The 18142-nt window shown below is 49.7% G+C and overlaps 4 protein-coding genes across 8 annotated transcripts; 2 read left to right on the top strand and 2 right to left on the bottom strand.

The window, feature by feature from the left end:
* Positions 1–900: 900 nt before the first annotated feature.
* LOC100823469 (CBL-interacting protein kinase 19) lies at positions 901–4755 on the top strand. The gene is made up of 2 exons (XM_003569809.4): positions 901–2674; positions 4371–4755. The coding sequence occupies exon 1, from the start codon at positions 915–917 to the stop codon at positions 2664–2666; it is 1752 nt and encodes a 583-aa protein (XP_003569857.2). The 5' UTR covers positions 901–914; the 3' UTR covers positions 2667–2674; positions 4371–4755.
* A 2131-nt stretch (positions 4756–6886) lies between these two features.
* On the top strand, positions 6887–8873 carry LOC100823165 (CBL-interacting protein kinase 30). Its single transcript, XM_010234055.3, has 2 exons — positions 6887–7750; positions 7828–8873. Exons 1-2 carry the CDS (start codon positions 7190–7192, stop codon positions 8710–8712), a joined length of 1446 nt encoding a protein of 481 aa, XP_010232357.1. The 5' UTR covers positions 6887–7189; the 3' UTR covers positions 8713–8873.
* Positions 8874–10024: 1151 nt separating this feature from the next.
* On the bottom strand, positions 10025–11322 carry LOC104582870 (splicing factor, arginine/serine-rich 19). Of its 3 annotated transcripts, none has more exons than XM_010234054.3 (2): positions 10482–11322; positions 10025–10381 (listed from the first exon to the last, which is right to left on the bottom strand). In XM_010234054.3, exon 1 carries the CDS (start codon positions 11207–11209, stop codon positions 10484–10486), a length of 726 nt encoding a protein of 241 aa, XP_010232356.1. In that variant the 5' UTR covers positions 11210–11322; the 3' UTR covers positions 10025–10381; positions 10482–10483. The 3 variants fall into 3 exon arrangements, with proteins under 3 accessions (XP_010232356.1, XP_010232354.1, XP_010232355.1); XM_010234052.3 differs by having other exon boundaries at positions 10488–11322; XM_010234053.3 differs by having other exon boundaries at positions 10493–11320.
* A 1667-nt stretch (positions 11323–12989) lies between these two features.
* Positions 12990–17240, bottom strand: LOC100822855. Of its 3 annotated transcripts, none has more exons than XR_002963681.1 (4): positions 15763–17240; positions 14762–15640; positions 14414–14667; positions 12990–13447 (listed from the first exon to the last, which is right to left on the bottom strand). XR_002963681.1 is itself a non-coding variant. In XM_003569807.4 (3 exons), the coding sequence occupies exons 1-3, from the start codon at positions 16825–16827 to the stop codon at positions 14629–14631; spliced, it is 1983 nt and encodes a 660-aa protein (XP_003569855.1). In that variant the 5' UTR covers positions 16828–17240; the 3' UTR covers positions 14239–14628. The 3 variants fall into 3 exon arrangements, 1 of the variants encoding a protein (XP_003569855.1); XR_002963682.1 differs by having other exon boundaries at positions 12990–13444; XM_003569807.4 differs by lacking the exon at positions 12990–13447 and having other exon boundaries at positions 14239–14667.
* Between the last annotated feature and the right edge of the window lie 902 nt (positions 17241–18142).

Here is an 18142-nt window from a genome sequence, read left to right as displayed (position 1 = left end):
AACGATCGATCTCATGTGCATTTGACTCCATCAACTAAAATTATATGTGTAGCTATGTTCTGAACATTCCTTACTCAAGCTCCAAAGTAACCATCGATGAGATAAATGAATTAAATACAGATATTTGTGGCCGCAGAGTTGAACGACATTCTGAACAACATCATAAGAGCAAAATAATATTCCGGATTTACTACCTACTTGACTAATTAACAAGAAGTTGATGCAACAAGTGAGTGGGCACGGGAGAGACAATTGTCGCCCGATAACGAAATAACCGAATGAGAGAACCTAAAGATATGTGCTCAAAATATAAGAAAATGCAGCAATATCATGTGCAATCGCCAACTACTCCATCAGCTATTGCAACATTATATGTGCATAGCTATGTTCTAAACCAGGCAAGTTCAAAGAATTCTGAGCACTTTTCAGGCATACTTAAGTAGAAATTTAACAATTGGCAGAGTCATATTTGCATAATACTTGTTAATTTTTTATTAGAAATGCCTATTTGATAGATAGCTAACCAACAATTTTTTTCAGTTGGAGCTGGTGCCAGCCTTTTTATGTGCATACGCGTAAAGTGTAAATGTCTCGAGTGTAGAGTAGTGTATTGCACTACTCTTTGTGAGATAAGTAACGCACTGTTTTGTTGTGCAGATGTTAATGCTTTACCCCTCAAAATCTGCCTTCTTTCTGTTTGGCAGCTGTACTCATACGGCGTACGTTACGCAAAACATCGAATTAGGGCGGAAAAGCTGTATACGGTGAGACTCCAACGGTGGATGGAACAAACCCATCCCAGCAATGCACGCAAACAGCGAGGGCACAGAGCCATAAAAGCACTGAGGAAAAATACAAAAAATGAGATGGAACAAATATCTCTCCTCCCAAGTCCCAAACCGGCCAACCCAACCATGAACGAGAACCGTAGAACGCCGGCCGAGGCAGGCCCGCGCGAGCTTGTGATAGAAGAGCCGTATAGAGAAGGGGAGAGGAAACAAGAGGGAGAGAGTTTTCGCGGAGCCGTTAAGCCGCCTGCCTTTCCTCCTCCGAGGCCGGCTGCTCCACCTAATCCCCTTGGCGGCCCCCTCCCCCAGTCCTACCACCACCACCCGTCGATGGCGGACGTCAAGCAGCCGCCTGACTCGTCCGCGAAGGCCGCGCGGCTGCCGTCCCCCACCGCGGCGGCGGCAGTGGCGGCGGCGGCGGCGCCCAACCGAGGCGGCGCCAGCTCCAAGGCGCAGCTGATGGGGCGGTACGAGCTGGGGCGCGTCCTTGGCCAAGGCACTTTCGCCAAGGTGTACCATGCGCGGCACGTGCAGACCGGGGAGAGCGTGGCCATCAAGGTGCTCGACAGGGAGAAGGCCGTGCGGAGCGGCCTCGTCACGCATATCAAGCGCGAGATCGCCGTGCTCCGCCGCGTGCGCCACCCGAACATCGTGCACCTCTTCGAGGTCATGGCCACCAAGACCAAGATCTACTTCGTCATGGAGCTCGTCCGCGGCGGGGAGCTCTTCTCTCGCGTCTCCAAAGGCCGCCTCAAGGAGGACATAGCGCGCCGCTATTTCCAGCATCTCATCTCTGCCGTCGGATTCTGCCACGCCCGCGGGGTCTTCCACCGGGACCTCAAGCCGGAGAATCTCCTCGTCGACGAGAACGGCAACCTCAAGGTCTCGGACTTCGGCCTCTCCGCCGTCGCCGAGCCGTTCCAGCCCGACGGTCTCCTACACACCTTCTGTGGCACGCCGGCCTATGTCGCTCCCGAAGTGCTCGGCCGCCGCGGATACGAAGGCGCCAAGGCAGACATATGGTCATGCGGTGTTATCCTCTTTGTGCTCATGGCCGGATATCTTCCTTTCCATGACAAGAACCTCATGGCCATGTACCGTAAGATTTACAAGGGAGAGTTCCGGTGTCCAAGGTGGTTCTCCAAGGACCTTACCAGCTTGATGACGCGCTTTCTTGACACTAACCCCAGCACAAGGATCACCTTGGCAGAGGTCATGGAGGACCGTTGGTTCAAGAAAGGCTTCCGGCCAGTCAAGTTCTATATTGAGGATGACCAGCTGTACAACGTGATAGATGCTGAGAATGATGTGCTGGACTTGGGGCTTGCTGATCCTCTTCCTCAACCATTGCCACCTTCACCTCGCCAAGAGATTGATGCCGATGACTCAGGATCGGAGTCTGACTCATCAGTTGTATCCTGCCCTGCCACATCCTCATTTGAGGAGCACCAGAGGCTCCGTGGACCACTTCCGCGCCCTGCAAGCCTTAATGCATTTGATATCATATCATTCTCCAGGGGATTCAACTTGTCAGGGCTGTTTGAGGAAAAAGGGGACGAGGTGAGATTCGTCTCGAGTGAGCCGATGTCTGATATTGTAACGAAATTGGAGGAGATTGCAAATGTGAAGAGCTTCTCGGTGCGGAAGAAGGATTGGCGGGTGAGCCTGGAGGGTACAAGGGAAGGAGTTACGGGGCCACTAACAATTGGCGTGGAGATATTCGAGCTCACACCGTCCCTTGTAATGGTGGAGGTAAAAAAGAAGGCAGGGGATAAGGAAGAGTATGATGATTTCTGCAACAAGGAATTGAAGCCAGGAATGCTGCATCTTGTGCACCAGATGGTTCCAGCTCCAAATATACCTACCAATGCTGAGTAGATCGAAAGGTAATGATTTTCTCTCTCTTTTAATTTTCTGTTGGAGGTAAATACAGAATGATAAACATGAATAATTGAGTAGGAAGTGGTATCAATTGATGCTTTAGGTCTAACATTTACACGTAAAAAGGTCCAATAGCTACATAGTTTACCATATCAAACTTTCTGTATGTTGGAATTGTATGCTCAGTGGATTCTAACAGACCATCTTTAGTTCTTTACTCATGCTGATGAAAACTTGTCAAATATAGAAATGTGCCACCAGTATGACACTATCATAGAACCAGTCTTTTGTTTTCTCAATGCTTTTACCAACTATTTCTGGACAGATATTTTCCATCACATGGAATAGAGTGGAAAATCTTAAGGATATCTTGATCAGTATCTTAATGGTAGAAAACTAGAAATGCCTTTGATTCCTCCTAAAGAACTGTGCTTCACATCATTTTCTCTCAAGTTGGAAGTGTTCGAACCACACTTCAGTGCTTCAACACTAACAACATAGGTTTGTCTGGTGCGTATCCATGCAATCTTAATAACTTGATGCTGTATAATAATGCCTAGTGCACTTCATCTATTCAATTCGGTGTAAGGATAAAAGTTAGTAATATTATTATAGCCTAGTAATTGAAATATGTGGCAAATATGATCCATTACATGCTATTCACTGTTGAGCCGTTGTTAGTGCTTGATGTACCTGGTTTCTTTCTCGTACTTAAATCTATTTTTGATGATAGTGTTTTAAAAAATGTTCACTGAAGTGATGCACTTTAGTCGTATATGCTAGGAACTTTTCCCTTTATTTATGTTAGGACTATGATTCCTGGGTTGGGCGGTTCCTGGTTTTATGTTCAGTCTGTGTTTCTTGAAATATTTAGCCCAGTCCCTTATTGTGTTATTGATCCATCCTCTGTTTGTAGTAAATGATAACCTATAGCATTAGGAATCCTTGGCAACCACTCACTCTGATGCACACTTCATCGCAATTATGCGCAAGCACATGAAACACGTTTTTAGTTACTTGTACTACTTAGACAATCTTACACATATACCCTAATACCCACGACCGGACACTCTAAAATTTACTGCTTCACCGAACCAAAATTTATGGTAAGGTTCAATGACTTTTACTCAGATAGAATTCAGAAAAGCCACTTATGTGCTTTCATAATTTGTGCGTTTTGTAGACTGGTAAGGTTCAATGTGCTAACATAGTAACATTGGTGTGCTCCCTCAAGATTATTACTATTCTGGTCAGCCTTCATTGGGGAAGTAGATTTCGTAGCATTTTCTAGGGGTGTGTCTGATTCGGCATAAGCCTGCCGCACCAAAAATGGTAGCCAAGCTTTTAGTCAAGGTTTTTATCTGCCCATGATTTTGCAACTGTTGGCAGGATAAATGGTCCATGGTGGGCAATGTGGCCAAAAATTTGGCAACCATCCAAACAAGGATGAATCAATATTTGCTCCATACCCAATTAATTGGTAGGGTATTAGACACCAATCGAACATACCCTAGCATCTAATAGGGCAGTTCATATCATATATATACTCCATGGTTTATTGAAATATATTTGCTTGTTCACCTGAATGTGTGCTTATGCTAAATATATTGTAGGGGCTGGAAATTTAAATTTTTGCAGGTAAATGTAATGCTTAGAACTATGTGAAATAGACAAGTTGACAATTTCCTTTGCTTTATGCAGGCTTTCAAGGTTACAGGCGCCCCCCCCTGGATCTAATGCTGATAGGAGCGAGTCCTCCAGGCGGAGTGAGCAGAGGCAAGAGTTGAGTGCAACTGACAAGAGGATCCTTGTAGTGGGAGGACAAAAACCTGACCAGTTCTCGGGCACCTTTGATGATGATCATATAAGACTTCCTTTGTCGGGAGACCATAATGTTGTTTGTGGTGGTATTGTGGCTGTGTATATTCCGGTTGGTACCGTGGTAGCTGCTAAATGACTTAATTAGCTTGTTGTGTACCGGTGCTGTTGGTTTTCAGCAAAATCGAAGGATTTTGAGTAATCGTTTATTCAGGACCCAACTGATTGATGAATAAATTGGCTGCAATGCGCATCCTTGGCTCTGGCACATGGTCGGGTCGATTAGATTCCGAATCTTCCATTTTTTTTTATCTGCATTATTGTATGCAGAAGTCCAGATTTGAGCAATGCAGTTGCACCCGGATCCTGCGTGGTCCAAAGTCAAACGATTGCCCAGACCTGTCTTTCCAGGGTCACGGCACGAGTCGTCGAGTCGGCATAGAGGAATGGCTGGTCTACCTCGGCACGCGTGGGCGACCGGCGGTTGCTCGCCTGGGGCAGGGGGCAGAGGGTCCGGTGCGTGGCCACGAAAGCGCCGTGTGCGGCAGTGGGCGAGCTGGGGGGGCCCTGGTTGCGCAGCTGCAGAGATAAAGATTGCATTGTGAATGTGTTGTGTCCCCATCGTATCTGTGGCCGTGTTCTTTACCCTGGACTCGACGACGACTGGAGATAGCGATTGATGATACGCATCTTTTCGACGATAGATATTGATCATAAATACAGCTAGTAATATAGGAATAAATAGGAACAATTGATCATGGCAAATTGGCAACTGTGTTTACCTGTAAACTGGCCAGATCAGGTGATACGTCTAACCGAGCACAGAAGAGTAATTCACCTGTGTCCATCAAAATATTTTACTTTGTCCAACAATTTATTGTTTTTGCTTCGTAGAGTCGATTTCTCGCGCAATTACGGGCTGAGAGATAAGTATCATAATTATGTATCTTACAAGGTACAAGTAGTCTGTGCTTTTTAACTAAAAGAAACAAGAATAAGAGCAAAGTGCATAGTAGGTCCAAGAACCATTTTGGACGTCCCATTTGGCTGAGGATGAAATTAGTGAGGCCTCGTATGGACCTTCACATAAACCCTAATTGCACTTGCAACCCCTAGATGATGATTTTGGAAGTTTCGGGACCTAAGTGAGACCTTGGGAATGATCCGACAACCTACAATGCAATTTACTTTTATGCGGGGCATGTTCTCACGTGTTTCTAGTCATGTGTCACACTTCAAAATTCAGATCCGCAATCAGATTAGGGCAAACCAGATGCACAACATTTAATGTGCTACCTCGCTAGCCGGTCGTAGGTTTAGTCTATGGCGTTGTGGTCGTGTTTTGCTTAGTTGGCTGTTACGCCCACACTTTCCTTTGGTGTGGTCCCACGGGCCGGTTGTTGTGCATAATTGTGTCCTCTCTCTCTCGCGCGCGCGTTCGTGTCTTATTCGACCTCGCCGGACAAAAGGACCTAGGGTTTGACCTTGCTAACACTGTTGCCGGATTCTTCCCTGATGACGATACCATTTGGAGCCATCTTGTCTTTGTATTTCGTGGATTTGTCGGGGGAGATTTTCGATTGGCGGGTTTTCTAACACATTATAGTGCTAGTAGGGGGGAGGGCACATATTATCGTATGTGGCGAGTAATGATTACGAGGCCCACGATTGTTGATAGGATAGTTATACAGATCAGTCTAGTCGGTGCCTAGGCATAGGTGTGGAGCAATGCACACAAGCAATGTGAGGCGAATAGGACATGAAAGTAGGGTTCAGGGGGCTCTAGCGCAAAGTCATTAATATTTTTCAAGGTAGATGGTAATTACAATGTAAAATGGCAACTTGGTGCTGAGAATCCGCTAACTAAAAAGACATGACATTGCAATTTGACACTTGGATCTCAAGAGCTAGTAAGACATAGCATGGTATCATCGATGTTGGATCCTCGTACTATTGAGACATACTATAATATGACATGTTGGTGGTTGGATATACTTCAAACGGTTTTAAAGTTGAGGCGGAGAGTGTGGGTGGGTGGTGGAGTGGGCGATCCAAACCGTGGTCTAACGTTCGGAGGGAGGGGGCGGACTTATCTTAATTCTGTTGCGACCCCAAACTTGGTTTGCATCTGTGTCGGGTTAGTAATATTATGGAACAAAAGTACACCGGTTTGTCTTGTTGAGTTTTCGTTGGAAAACTGGTTGCAGGTGAGGCAGATGGATGTGTTTTCTAGGATCAAAACTTGGATGCAAAAATCTGAGTTCTTTTTAGGGGAGAAACCATACCTTATTCATTCAAAATGTAGTGAAAATCTTTTTTTGAGAGGAAATGTAGTGAAAATCTGAGCAGACCCCTTCTTGTTTCGGGCTTTTTTTTTAAGAAGAGGACCTTAATACCTTATTGTTTGGGGTTGAACACATGGAGTCACGGACTTCTCTCCTTCTGCGCCAGCTTTCTGGCCTGTCAAGCACGGCCTAAATTCGAATACGCTTCTAAAATTAGCTAAAGGTGTCTGTTCCTCATTTAGTTCCACCGAGTTTGTAGCCTCAGATCCCTATCGAACACGCATGTCAAAGCCCAACAACAACTCTTGCCGATGATCACCCACCCTTGCGCACAGGATTACCGTCTTCGTCCAGCCGTTCGCCCGGCCGGACCCATGATCCCTTGGAACACGACGCCATCGCCAATTCTCCATCGCTATGGAGAAGAACCAAGATTCCCAAGTGATCATGGGCCGGTACAGGCTCGGCCGCCTTCTCGGCTGCGGCAGCTTCGCCAAGGTCTACAAGGCCCATAACGTGTCCACCGGCGAGGCCATGGCCATCAAGGTGTTCGACAAGGAGGCCGTGCGGCGGTCCGGCACCATGGAGCAGGTGAAGCGCGAGGTGGCCGTGATGCGGCGCGTGCGCCACCCGAACGTCGTCCGGCTGCACGAGGTGATGGCGACGCGCTCCAGGATCTACTTCGTCATGGAGTACGCCGGCGGCGGCGAGCTCTTCGCGCGCCTCGCGCGGAGCACGCGCTTCCCGGAGCCCGTGGCGCGCCGCTGCTTCCAGCAGCTCGTCACGGCCGTGGAGTTCTGCCACAGCCGCGGCGTGTACCACCGCGACCTCAAGCCCGAGAACCTCCTCCTCGACGCGCGCGGCAACCTCAAGGTCTCCGACTTCGGGCTCAGCGCGCTGGCCGCGGACACCTCCCGCCTTCGCGGCGGCGGCCTCTTGCACACCACCTGCGGCACGCCGGCGTACGTCGCTCCCGAGGTTGGGAATACGTTCCATCCATGGCCGCGCATAATTAAGTAGGGTCGTTCTTGACGCGATGTCCATGAATGGCGTAGGTGCTCCGGAAGCGTGGCTACGACGGCGCAAAGGCGGACATCTGGTCGTGCGGCGTGATCCTCTTCGTGCTCATGGCCGGCAAACTCCCTTTCAACGACGCCAACCTCCCCGTCTTGTACCGGAAGATCACGCAGAGCGACTACAAGTGCCCCGAGTGGTTCTCCGTGGACGCGCGCAAGCTGCTCGCCCGGTTGCTCGACCCGAACCCCAGGACCCGGATCACCATCGCCAAGCTCAAGGCCAGGAGTTGGTTCCGGGAAGGAGCACCATGCCCCCTCCTCAACGAGAAGCCGCTCGCCACGAGTGAAGAAGCCTCGGTGTTACTCGGCAAGGAAGGCGCCAGAGCCGGCCATCACGACGAAGACGACGACGAAGAGAGCACCCGAAAGAGGAAAAGATCCAAGGTGACAACGGCGTCGTCGCCAACCATCCGCGTGAGGCCGTCGAGCATGAACGCCTTCGACATCATCTCGCGGTCAAACGCGCTGGACCTCTCCAAGATGTTCGACGAAGCGGAGCGCAGGTCGGAGGCCCGGTTCTCCACCAAGGAGACCACGACGGCGATCGTCTCCAAGCTGGGGAAGATCGCCGAGGCGGGGAGGTTCAGCTTCAAGCTCAAGGACAAGGCGAGGGTGGAGCTGGAGGGGAGCCAGGACGGGCGGAACGGGGCGCTGCCACTGGCGCTGGAGGTGGAGATCTTTGAAGTGGCGCCGTCGGTGCACGTGGTGGAGATGAGGAAGACGGGCGGCGACTCGCTGGAGTTCCGGGACTTCTACAAGCATGAGCTGAAGCCGTCGCTGGGCGATATCGTGTGGGCGTGGCAGGGAGCGGACTCGCCGCCGCCGTCGCTCGTGCCTAGGCCAAACACGGAGTCCCGCTCCTGATTCACCGATGCGCTCTGTGTTTCAGCCGTATCGATGCACGTCCCTTTTGCAGTTGTTGGTCTGGTCTGGCCTGTGCTTTGCTTAGGCGATCGCGCATGCCTCTGTTGGCGTTTCCAGAGCATGAATCGATAATACACAACCTTGGAATTTTAACTTTGGAATTTTGTTGCACGAATGCAGCATGCTGAGATAATCAACATATATCTTCCCAAAAAGAACTAATTTAGTTCAATTAGTTCCCTTGAGGAGATATCTACAATATTAAATAAGTAATACCATAAAAATATATATCACATCATATTTCATAAAACAAATTTAGACGTGTGAATAGATGTTGATAGATTTTTTTATAAATTTAGTCAAACTTTAACCGCTGATGGCATGTACGGATGGACACTAACAAGCCGCAAGAACGACCCAGTGGATGGCATGTACTCATGTACGGATGACATTACCAGAGCCTGTGACAGAAAGATTATACTCCCTCCGTCCCATACCAAGTGACTCAAATTTATCTAAAAATGGATGTATCTACTACTCCCTCCGTTTTTAAATACTTGTCGTGGTTTTAGTGCAATCATTTATGAACAGAGGGAGTACTTGCAGTATTCAGTACCTCTCAATGAGATCGTTCTAATACAGGGGCTGTTTGGATTTAGCCTAGGTTTGCCCTGCCAAAATTTGGCTAACCAATTATTTGGTCATGGTATTGCTTGCCCAAAAATTAGCCAACATTGGTAAGAACTAGAATGTCAAAGAAGGCATTGGCATGCCAATTAGTTGGCTACTATCCAAACAAAGACCAACTATTTGGTCATGACAAAAAAATTGGTAGTGCACAATTTGACCGCCATCCAAACAGCCTCATAATTTCAGCACCCAAGCTCATTGGTTCAATGGTTCTAATAAATATTAGTGGCACTGATCGCGTGCGCATCTGCAGTGCCAGTGCTTGTGCTTGAATTCACATGGCCCGGTTACAGCTGCTTCCGAGAAGAACTTCGAACTTTGCTCCAGGCCTCCAGCTGGGACTGGTGAGCCATGCGACGTTCAAGATGACGGGACATATTCTTTCGTTCGGAAAATTGAGGATGGCGTTTATATAATGGATTAACTACCGGCAGCCTCCGTCGGCATTCCAAGCATTTGCTATCTGCCTCAACAGTTCTGACCCAAAACTGGGGCAGCCTGTAAATAGGCGGCTCTGATATGTCCAGAATTTTCTTGGCAGCAATTGTGGATGTGTTTTCAGGATAGGGGACAATGGTATTTAAAGTTCCAAGCATAAGCTCGTACTATTATTTCTCAGCAATTGGACCCAGAGAAACATTCATGCGATTTACTTTCTTTCCCTTCCGACTTTCCAAGATCAATAAACATCAGGCATCAACAATTAGAGTGCATTTCAGACACCTAAAATATGATGCTCTGCAAACAACATTCAGATCCAGCTTGCGATGTTGAAAATGAGCATCAAGGTTATCGAGGCATCAAACCAAATCACAAGTAGACGCTGAAAACAAGCATAAAAGTTGCCGATGCATCGAACCAAACTACATGTAATTCGAAGTTTGTTTTCAGGAAGAACGATTCCTAAGCACAGTGAGCTTAATCAGGCCATCTCCATTCCCGTGCTTTGATCACAAGCGCCATGATCGTCAGAATCTGCCTGCATCTCGTATGGACAGCAAAACATTCAGCAATGCGATAAGGATATACAGTACTACTGAGTTGTTAACATTTCGACGGGAAAGGGGGCAAGGCAATACGTTTACCGTACAGTAAAGGGCGTGGTGCGGCCGGCGCCCCAGCCGAGCAGGCGGCCGACGGCGTCCGCGAAGGAGCGGTGCGCGAGCCTCCTCTTGGTCCTCCGGGCGACCGAACGGGCATGCTGCACGAGCGCCGCGCAGCCGGCGAACCTCTTGCCCGCCCTGGCGCCGACGCCCTCGCACACGAGGCACATGAACCGCCCCGTCTCCCGCTCCGCCTCGTAGAACCCTCTCAGCGCCACGTCTTTCTCCAGCAACTCCTCGAAGAACCGGGTCAGATTGCCATCCTCCCCCTCTTCTTCCTCCTCTTCCTCGTCGTCGGCGTGCTCGCCGAACAACGCGCGGCACGCCCTGACCGCAGCGGCCTGGGGGCACGTGGCCGCGGGTCCAGGCAGCGGGGCCGGCTGTGGCGGGGTTTCCGCTGGAGGGTCCCATCCCCAGGCGGCGGAGGGCGCGGTGTCCGGAGGCGGGGGCGGGTCGCACGGCCACGGCTTGTCTTCGGCTGGCGCGCGGGATGGGGAAGCGGTCGCTGCCGGGCGAGGCGGGGCGCCGAGGGGCTCCCAGTGCGCGAGCGCGAGGGCGAGGCGGTCCTGCCGCTTGCGCTCCTTGCGCTTGCGGCGCTCCTCGCGCTTGAAGGCCGCTGACTTGGCTGCCCGGAGGAACGGCTGGTGGCTAGGGTTTGGAGCGGGGGAGAGGAGGGAGGCGTCGCGGTCGGAGTCGGACTCCATTGCCCTGGGACCCCGGCGGCAACACCCGAGAGCTGCGTCCTGCGTACGTATGCAGCCGTGGGATGGTTGAACCGGCTCGCGATACCGCCGCAGTCGACTCTCAAAGTCGGCCATTCGGTCGCAAGGTCGTCCGTCCAGGTTGGTTCTACCTCTAAACGGGTTTAACCCGGCCCAAATACAACAGGCCCAGCCACGGGGCACGAGCCCGTCCGGCCGGCCCAAGACCGTTTAGCCCGACGATCTGTGGCTTGGGTCGAGTAGATCCGGCCCGGTCGGTTACCTTATCTTCTTTTCCATTTTATTTCTTTGTTAGGCTGAGAAGACGCTCACAACACGTGCACTCACACCTCTGAACGCACAGCCACACACCGAACCCTATGAGACAGATTTTGAGAGTTTGGTGAAGTCACCGTAAACGTCTTGTTATTGATGGGTAGAAATACATGTAAATGTGAGACCTGATGTCAACCTGGATGGGCTGATTCTAGAAATCAACACCATATCTAAGCTCAGTTCACGGTGGTGTTATAGTTTTGGTCTGGGCAAACCTAGCATGGTTGCGCTGTTGTTCTGAGCATACCTACCAGGCTACCATGGTTTTTCATTTTTGTTTCCTTTTTTCTCTGTTCTTTTTTCTGAATCTGGCTAAACGGGCCAGGCTAGACAGGGCCGCGGCTCCGAGGCCCATACATGGCCCAACACAGATGGGCCGGCTCTCCCGTCTATTTTCGAGCCGGGCCAGGCTGCCGTGCCGTTGTGCTTTTCGTAAAAAGACCACGGGAGAACCAATCATCACGAGTCCACTCCAACACAACTGTGAATTTCGAGAATTCAAGCTAACCTATGCTTCAAAGCTCAAACCTGCCATTACCACGTCTAAATGCTCATTTTCTTTCGGGTACCACCCATCCGCATGTAGAAGGGCACGAACTACATAGGCCTGCCCTACCTCATCTAATGGATTTCAAATGAAAAACATAGAGAATAACCGCCCAACTGCGGAAGCGTTTCATAGCACGGGGCAAAGCTTAACAAAATGAAAAACAAACTATACACGGTTTTAACTTGAGATGTCTGACATACAACGTTTTTTAGATGTGCATCATGTACAGGAATATAAGAAGCTGTTCGCCTTGCTTGAAGGAAGCCGAAGTTCCTGCTATCGCGTAATCAGAGTTCCACTTTTCGAACACATCCATGTCCCTTTCCATGGAACCTCCAGCGGGATCAATACATCCGTTAGGTTCAGACAATTATGGAGCACATAGCATCTTTCTACTGTATTAATCACATGAGCAGCAAATCCTTTTGGCTCAACGGAAGAAAAGAAAAATGGGAGTGTCTATTTCTCAGTCGCCTAAAATATAGTTATTTCTCAGTCAACAATAGTAGCCATCCAATCAAGATTTTCTTATCCATCGGACCTACAATAATCTTACACGAATCTCAGTGATTGAATCAAAAGGTTGTTATTATCGATTGAGAAATAGTTATTTCTCAGTCGCCTAAGAAATAGCAAAACCGAAAAAAAATACCACCAGGAGTCATAGTCTAACAGCACATACTGATGCATTAGTCCGTTCTCATCCAGTTATGATCAGTTCAGTGAGGAGGAATCTGAACATCACCTATTTTTGATTGTATTGTGGTGCATAACATGTGGAACTACATTAATTTGTTGACTTGGAAGAACTTCGGCTCCAATCTGGAGCAGATTGCTTGCTTGTGGTTGAGTAATAAGAAGAATGAAGTGTTTAATACTGTTAATGCTGCTTTGATGTGGACTATTTGGAAGTATCGAAATAACGTGTTTTTTCGTTCCATGTCTTGGTCTGTTATGCAGGTACCCTGGCGAATGCTCCTAAAACACCTACGCATGGAAGGCCCTCTGTACAAAAGGAAATCTGCCAGCGCTGGAGTTTAATCTTCGGCAGCTCGAGACCAAATCACAGGAGATCCCAGGCCTACCGTGGCGATGAAGAAGAGGAAGACGGTCACACTCCTGGCGATGAGCGCATGTCAAGATCTTCAGTCACTGTCTCTGCGTGACGCTTGGACATGCTCCATCTGATCTGCCTATCTGTTCTAGCTCTGTGAAGCTGAAGTTTTTGTTGTGGCCTGGATAGTTTCATAACTCTGTCTCGTCTGGCTAAGTCGGCTGTTTGCTGGTCTGTAAAGGGTAGACCGCGGTTGATACTTCTGGTAGCCTGGAGGCTGGTAGACGCTTTAATCTCGCTGCTGAGACAAAACAACTGTTGTTTCATTTGTCTGATGATAAATGGAACTGGGGCGTGGCCCCTTTTCTCTAAAAAATGATCAGTTCAGTACCACAATTAATCCCTGAGAGAACGTTTCCAGGCCAAGATCAAACAAGAAAGATTGATGTTCAAAGGATACCACCCTTGCTGTTCTCCGTTAATGAAAGCTTTGAGTGCAAATTACAATCTAATCGGCTAGTCAAATTTTCTAGAATAATCGGCTAGTCAAAATTTCTAGAATAATCGGCAAGTCAAATTAAAACAATGAAGACAGATCATACACAGGGCTCCTCACAAAGTCACGAGCCCACGGGCCAAGGACAGATGATAAGCAATATTACCAACGGCTCGACACAGCATAGTCCGGAGTTGACCCAGTTGCGCGGCTCATAAAAAATGCGAAGAAAGAATGGTGTGGATAAGCCCTTTGGTAACAGATGTGCACTTCGCTATGATGTCCATTGTCTTAGTCATCACAGGACAGCCTATTCTAAAGCACCTCCAAAGCTCACAGGTTCCAAGCTTTCCGCATGTAAATTGTGCTAAAGTATATTCAATATCAAACCCAATTACGCCAATAACATGACAAATGCAACCACTAGACATGAAATACACAGACATGACAAAGTCTGTTGTCTGTATCAAACCAGACAATGCGTTAAATGTTGTTCCAGCTGGCATACTGATACCATGAAGAACGAATGACGGCACTACTGAAATCAAACGAGACATTCATCACCAGATGGTATATACATTGCATTGGAAAATGTCTCAGGAACAGAACGCACTGCAGTTTATTCTATGATATATCTGATGCACTTGCATCTGAAGATGAAACGTTTTTATGGAGTGAAGTATTACATATTTATGGACAGTGAGCAGAAGCAAACAGAAATGATCATGTATACAGAAGATTTACAACAGAGCTAAACCACAACCAACATACCTTGGGCAACATGAAGCATATTGTATGCAGACATGGCATACCCGTTGAAATTATCAACATGCTGGATTGCTCGTAAGTAGTAACCAGCTATCACTGCAACAGCAAAACATAGCACATTTATGCCTCTACGGAACCATTGGGCACTGGCAGTCGCAGGTATATGATCCTGATGTCAACCTCCAATCTTGAATAAATCTTGGTCGTCAGAGAAAACATCATATCTCAGAATCCAAATAATTAGGCCTTTCTACCACCTAAACAAGCAAGGCAATAAAGAAATTCAGTAATGGCTCTGTGATGCATAGAATGATAGAAATATAAGGAGAACAGAAGGAAGTTATGTATTACATCTGCAAATCTTATTTGACGTGGCCTGGAAGGTTTTAGATCATTCTCCTTCGGGTGCATCGAGTCCCATGGAGCTTGTTTCTTTGGCTGTACTTGCATTCCAAGAAATGATGGCATCGGTGGTTTGTTTTTCGCAGATGGCAAATTGCGAGAAAGCCAGGATTCTGAAGGTGACTTAGGGACAGGTAAAGGTAGTAGATACTGCAAGGGCATATTTTGCTTCTTGACAACATTATTATCTGTCGAATGTAGTTGGACATGCTGACTAGTATCACTAGTGGAAGTTTTTCTATCATCCAATTTCACTGATTCCGAGTTTCCAGAAGACATTAACAAAGCGGGTTCTGGCACTTGAGTGATCCTTTCTGTCGATGGATCAACGTCTTGACCTTCCACAATAGTGTTTCCAACTATCTGTCGTCCTCCAAGCTGACTATCATATCTTGAATTCAAAGATAACTTTGTATCCAGTAGCAGAGCCAAGTGTGTAGTTTCTGAATCTTCGTGCACTCTTCTATCAGGCCCTGAGCTCATGGAGCTTGACCCCTTCAAACTACTGTGATCTGATCCAACCAATGAGCTATGATCATGGTCTTTTCCAAGTGAGCTGGAGCCATTGCTTCTACTCATTTTGTCATCTTTATCTTCCATTCTAAATGATTCATCTGCTTTGTGTGATGGTGACAAGACAATATCCTTACAGTAGGGAGATGTGTCACCACCTATGGAGTGGTGGAATGGTGAAGACCCATCCCCGGTCTGAGAGTCACTCCAGAAGGTCAGATGATTCGATTCACTTGTCAGCTTGCTCCTCCTATCCTCTCCTTGGTGAATATACTTGTGCTCCAACTTGTGCTTATACACTTCCTCCCATGATTGCTGCAACATAACAAAGATTCAGATGTTTAGAACTATCATTCCTAAACTATTAACATGTGACATATGTACAGTACATATAACTCTGAATTCATGAAGCATGTAGTGTGCATCTGCATCAGTACCCTATTAGAATCACAACCAGGATGGTTGTTTTGTGAGCTCCGCGCAAGAGGGCTGGGTGCATTCTGGGACCTGCCTTTGGATGGCACGCCCCTGCCTCTCCCTCTCCCGCGCACCTTGCCACGCTTCATCATAGGCACTGGATTCAGTAGGAACAAGGAGCTTTTAGCACACAAACCAGGGAGCAAACCACACCCCTTGGATGCAAAACCACGGGTACTATGCACGTCGTAGTCATCGTCGTCCTCTTCCTCCTCCTGTCCAAGCTCCTCGCGTCTTGGGTAGTTACAAGACAAGTAATTGGGAGGTAGATGCTGGTACGGGAGCCGAACAGGCGCTCTCCTGGCGTGATCATCGTCACTGCCCGTCCTGCAATTGGCTGAAGCCGCGCGCGCATGGTCGCGGCCCGAGTTGCTAGTGGCACCGGCCGCGCCGGCCTTGCGGAAGGTGTACTGCGGGGAGCCGACGGCCACCGCCTGCGCGGCCGGCAGGAAGCGGTCCATCATGAAGCCGCGTGCGCCCGCCTCGGCGCCCGCGGCCGCACCAGCGGGGCGGTCCGGCATGCCGCTGAGGCCGCTGACGCTGCAGTTGACGGTGAATGACTCCGTCCGGGAGAGCGTGTCCAGCGCGTCCGAGAACCTCTCGTCGTCATCGCCGGCGTCCTCCTCCTCCTCCTCCCTCCGCAGCAATTCAGCCACGGATTCCTTCTTCGCCTCGGCCTCCGCCCAGCGCCCCGCGGTCCCATTCCGAGACGCAACGGCGGCGGTGGCGACGCCATAAGGCGCCGCGCGATCGCGCTCCCCGAGGGCGTCATGGTAGGGGCTCGCGCCGCCGCCGTACTCGGACGAGCGCGGCGGAGAAGAAGAGGTGGGAGGCGGGCGGCGGGTGCGGACGCTCTTGGGCCGGCCGGGGCTCTGCTCCCAGACGAAAGGCACGGCGCCGGGGTGGCTGACGGGGCCGGACTTGAGGTCGGCCTTGTGGTAGGGCAGGCGCCCCGAGCGGAGCGGCGCGGCCAGGTCGATCCGCTTGTTGTTGCCCCCCTCCGCCATCACGCGACCCGCGCGCATCGCCGATCGAGGCGTGTAGAGCTAGACAGCTAGTGCCCGGAAATTGCTGCGAAAAAGGTTTGCTTGCTTGCTTGCTTTGGCCGCCGCGCGCGAACCGGCAGGCCGGGGGGAAGAGTGGGATGGGAGGGATCTGCGTTGCGCCTCGCCTCGCCGTGTGGCCGCGGGCGATGGTTTAGGTGCGGGTTTACCGGCTGCTGCTACACTGGTTACTCCTCTACCAGACGACCACCACCACCATCACGCGCGAGGCAGGCCCAGTTGCCACCCAGGCGGCCACTCCACAAGTGGGGAGCGAGTGATTAGCGATTCGTCGCGGTGGGGCGGCGGTGCGGCGTGGTTTATTTGCTGCTACTACTACTGCAAATGCTGCGCGTGCAGCGTAGGGATGGCGACTTGTGTAGTTGTGTGTGTGAGTGGCCGGGTCCAAGTCCACGGGGAGGTGTGGAGTGAGGAGAAGGAGTGTGGACTTTCTGCACGATCTGCCTAAAAAGAGGCGATGCGACCAGCAGGAGTGGTATGCAATGGCTTACTCTGCTCGGCAATGCGCAGGGTTGGCCCTATCTTTGGCCTCTCTGTTTGTTTGTTTGTTTGTTTAAACAGTACTTAGTATAAAGCCGATCCTCTACGGTGCTTGGGAGTTCAGGACGTGAGCAGATGTGCGTTCGCACGCACTCCCGGGATCAGAGCCCGAGCTGGGGAAGCACGGGTTGCCACTCCGGACACCTGCGTGTGAATTCAGTAGGAATCTGATCGGTCCTCCTCTCTCTTGTTTTGTTTACTCGATTGGAGCAGGGATTTAGGCATTTTCTGTCGATCCTACTGTTTACACTCCCATTATTTAGATCCGTTTTCTGATGATCTTTCCTCTGTTCAATTTTTCCCAAGTGACGGGTTCAGGATTGGGTTCGTAGAAAAGACGAAACAGTACAATGGTGCACTCGGATGTACAGTACTCTGTTTCCATCTCTTCCGTGGTGCCACCTGGGGGCAGTCCGGCAGTGGGGCACGTCCGCACGAGACAAGCATACATGCATCTGCCGCCGCAGTGGGTGCCTCGGAGGAGAAACAGCTGGAAGAGAAGAGAACTCCCCCGGTTGGTAAGGTTCGCATGTCACCTAGGATGCTAGGATCATTTGGAGATGGCTGTCGTGCCATTACTGTTGGTCCGTTGTCTGTTGCAACATCTAATTACAGGCGTGATGTTGTCACATTTAATTGTCTGTTATGAAATGGAGTATCACAGTAGGCGCAATATCGTCGTCGTGTCATCAAACGCATGCAGGTCGCGTCAAGGCGGGTCGCTCTCTGCCAGCCT

This window comes from Brachypodium distachyon, chromosome 2, assembly GCF_000005505.3.
Source record: "Brachypodium distachyon strain Bd21 chromosome 2, Brachypodium_distachyon_v3.0, whole genome shotgun sequence".
NCBI classification, from domain to species: Eukaryota; Viridiplantae; Streptophyta; class Magnoliopsida; order Poales; family Poaceae; genus Brachypodium; species Brachypodium distachyon.
The sequence above is the reverse complement of the archived record's forward strand: the minus strand, read 5'-3'. Positions and strand labels throughout refer to the sequence as shown.

Bases quoted from the DNA above. Each gene is read 5' to 3' on its own strand.
- LOC100823469 (XM_003569809.4), top strand. From the start codon at position 915: ATGAACGAGAACCGTAGAACGCCGGCCGAGGCAGGCCCGCGCGAGCTT.
- LOC100823165 (XM_010234055.3), top strand. From the start codon at position 7,190: ATGGAGAAGAACCAAGATTCCCAAGTGATCATGGGCCGGTACAGGCTC. The intron at 7,751-7,827 runs GTTGGGAATACG...TGAATGGCGTAG, and splicing joins CGGCGTACGTCGCTCCCGAG to GTGCTCCGGAAGCGTGGCTA.
- LOC104582870 (XM_010234052.3), bottom strand. From the start codon at position 11,209: ATGGAGTCCGACTCCGACCGCGACGCCTCCCTCCTCTCCCCCGCTCCA. The intron at 10,382-10,487 runs GTAAACGTATTG...TACGAGATGCAG, and splicing joins ACCACGCCCTTTACTGTACG to GCAGATTCTGACGATCATGG.
- LOC100822855 (XM_003569807.4), bottom strand. From the start codon at position 16,827: ATGCGCGCGGGTCGCGTGATGGCGGAGGGGGGCAACAACAAGCGGATC. The intron at 15,641-15,762 runs GTACTGATGCAG...GTTATGTTGCAG, and splicing joins CTGGTTGTGATTCTAATAGG to CAATCATGGGAGGAAGTGTA. The intron at 14,668-14,761 runs GTAATACATAAC...TTGCTTGTTTAG, and splicing joins GTCAAATAAGATTTGCAGAT to GTGGTAGAAAGGCCTAATTA.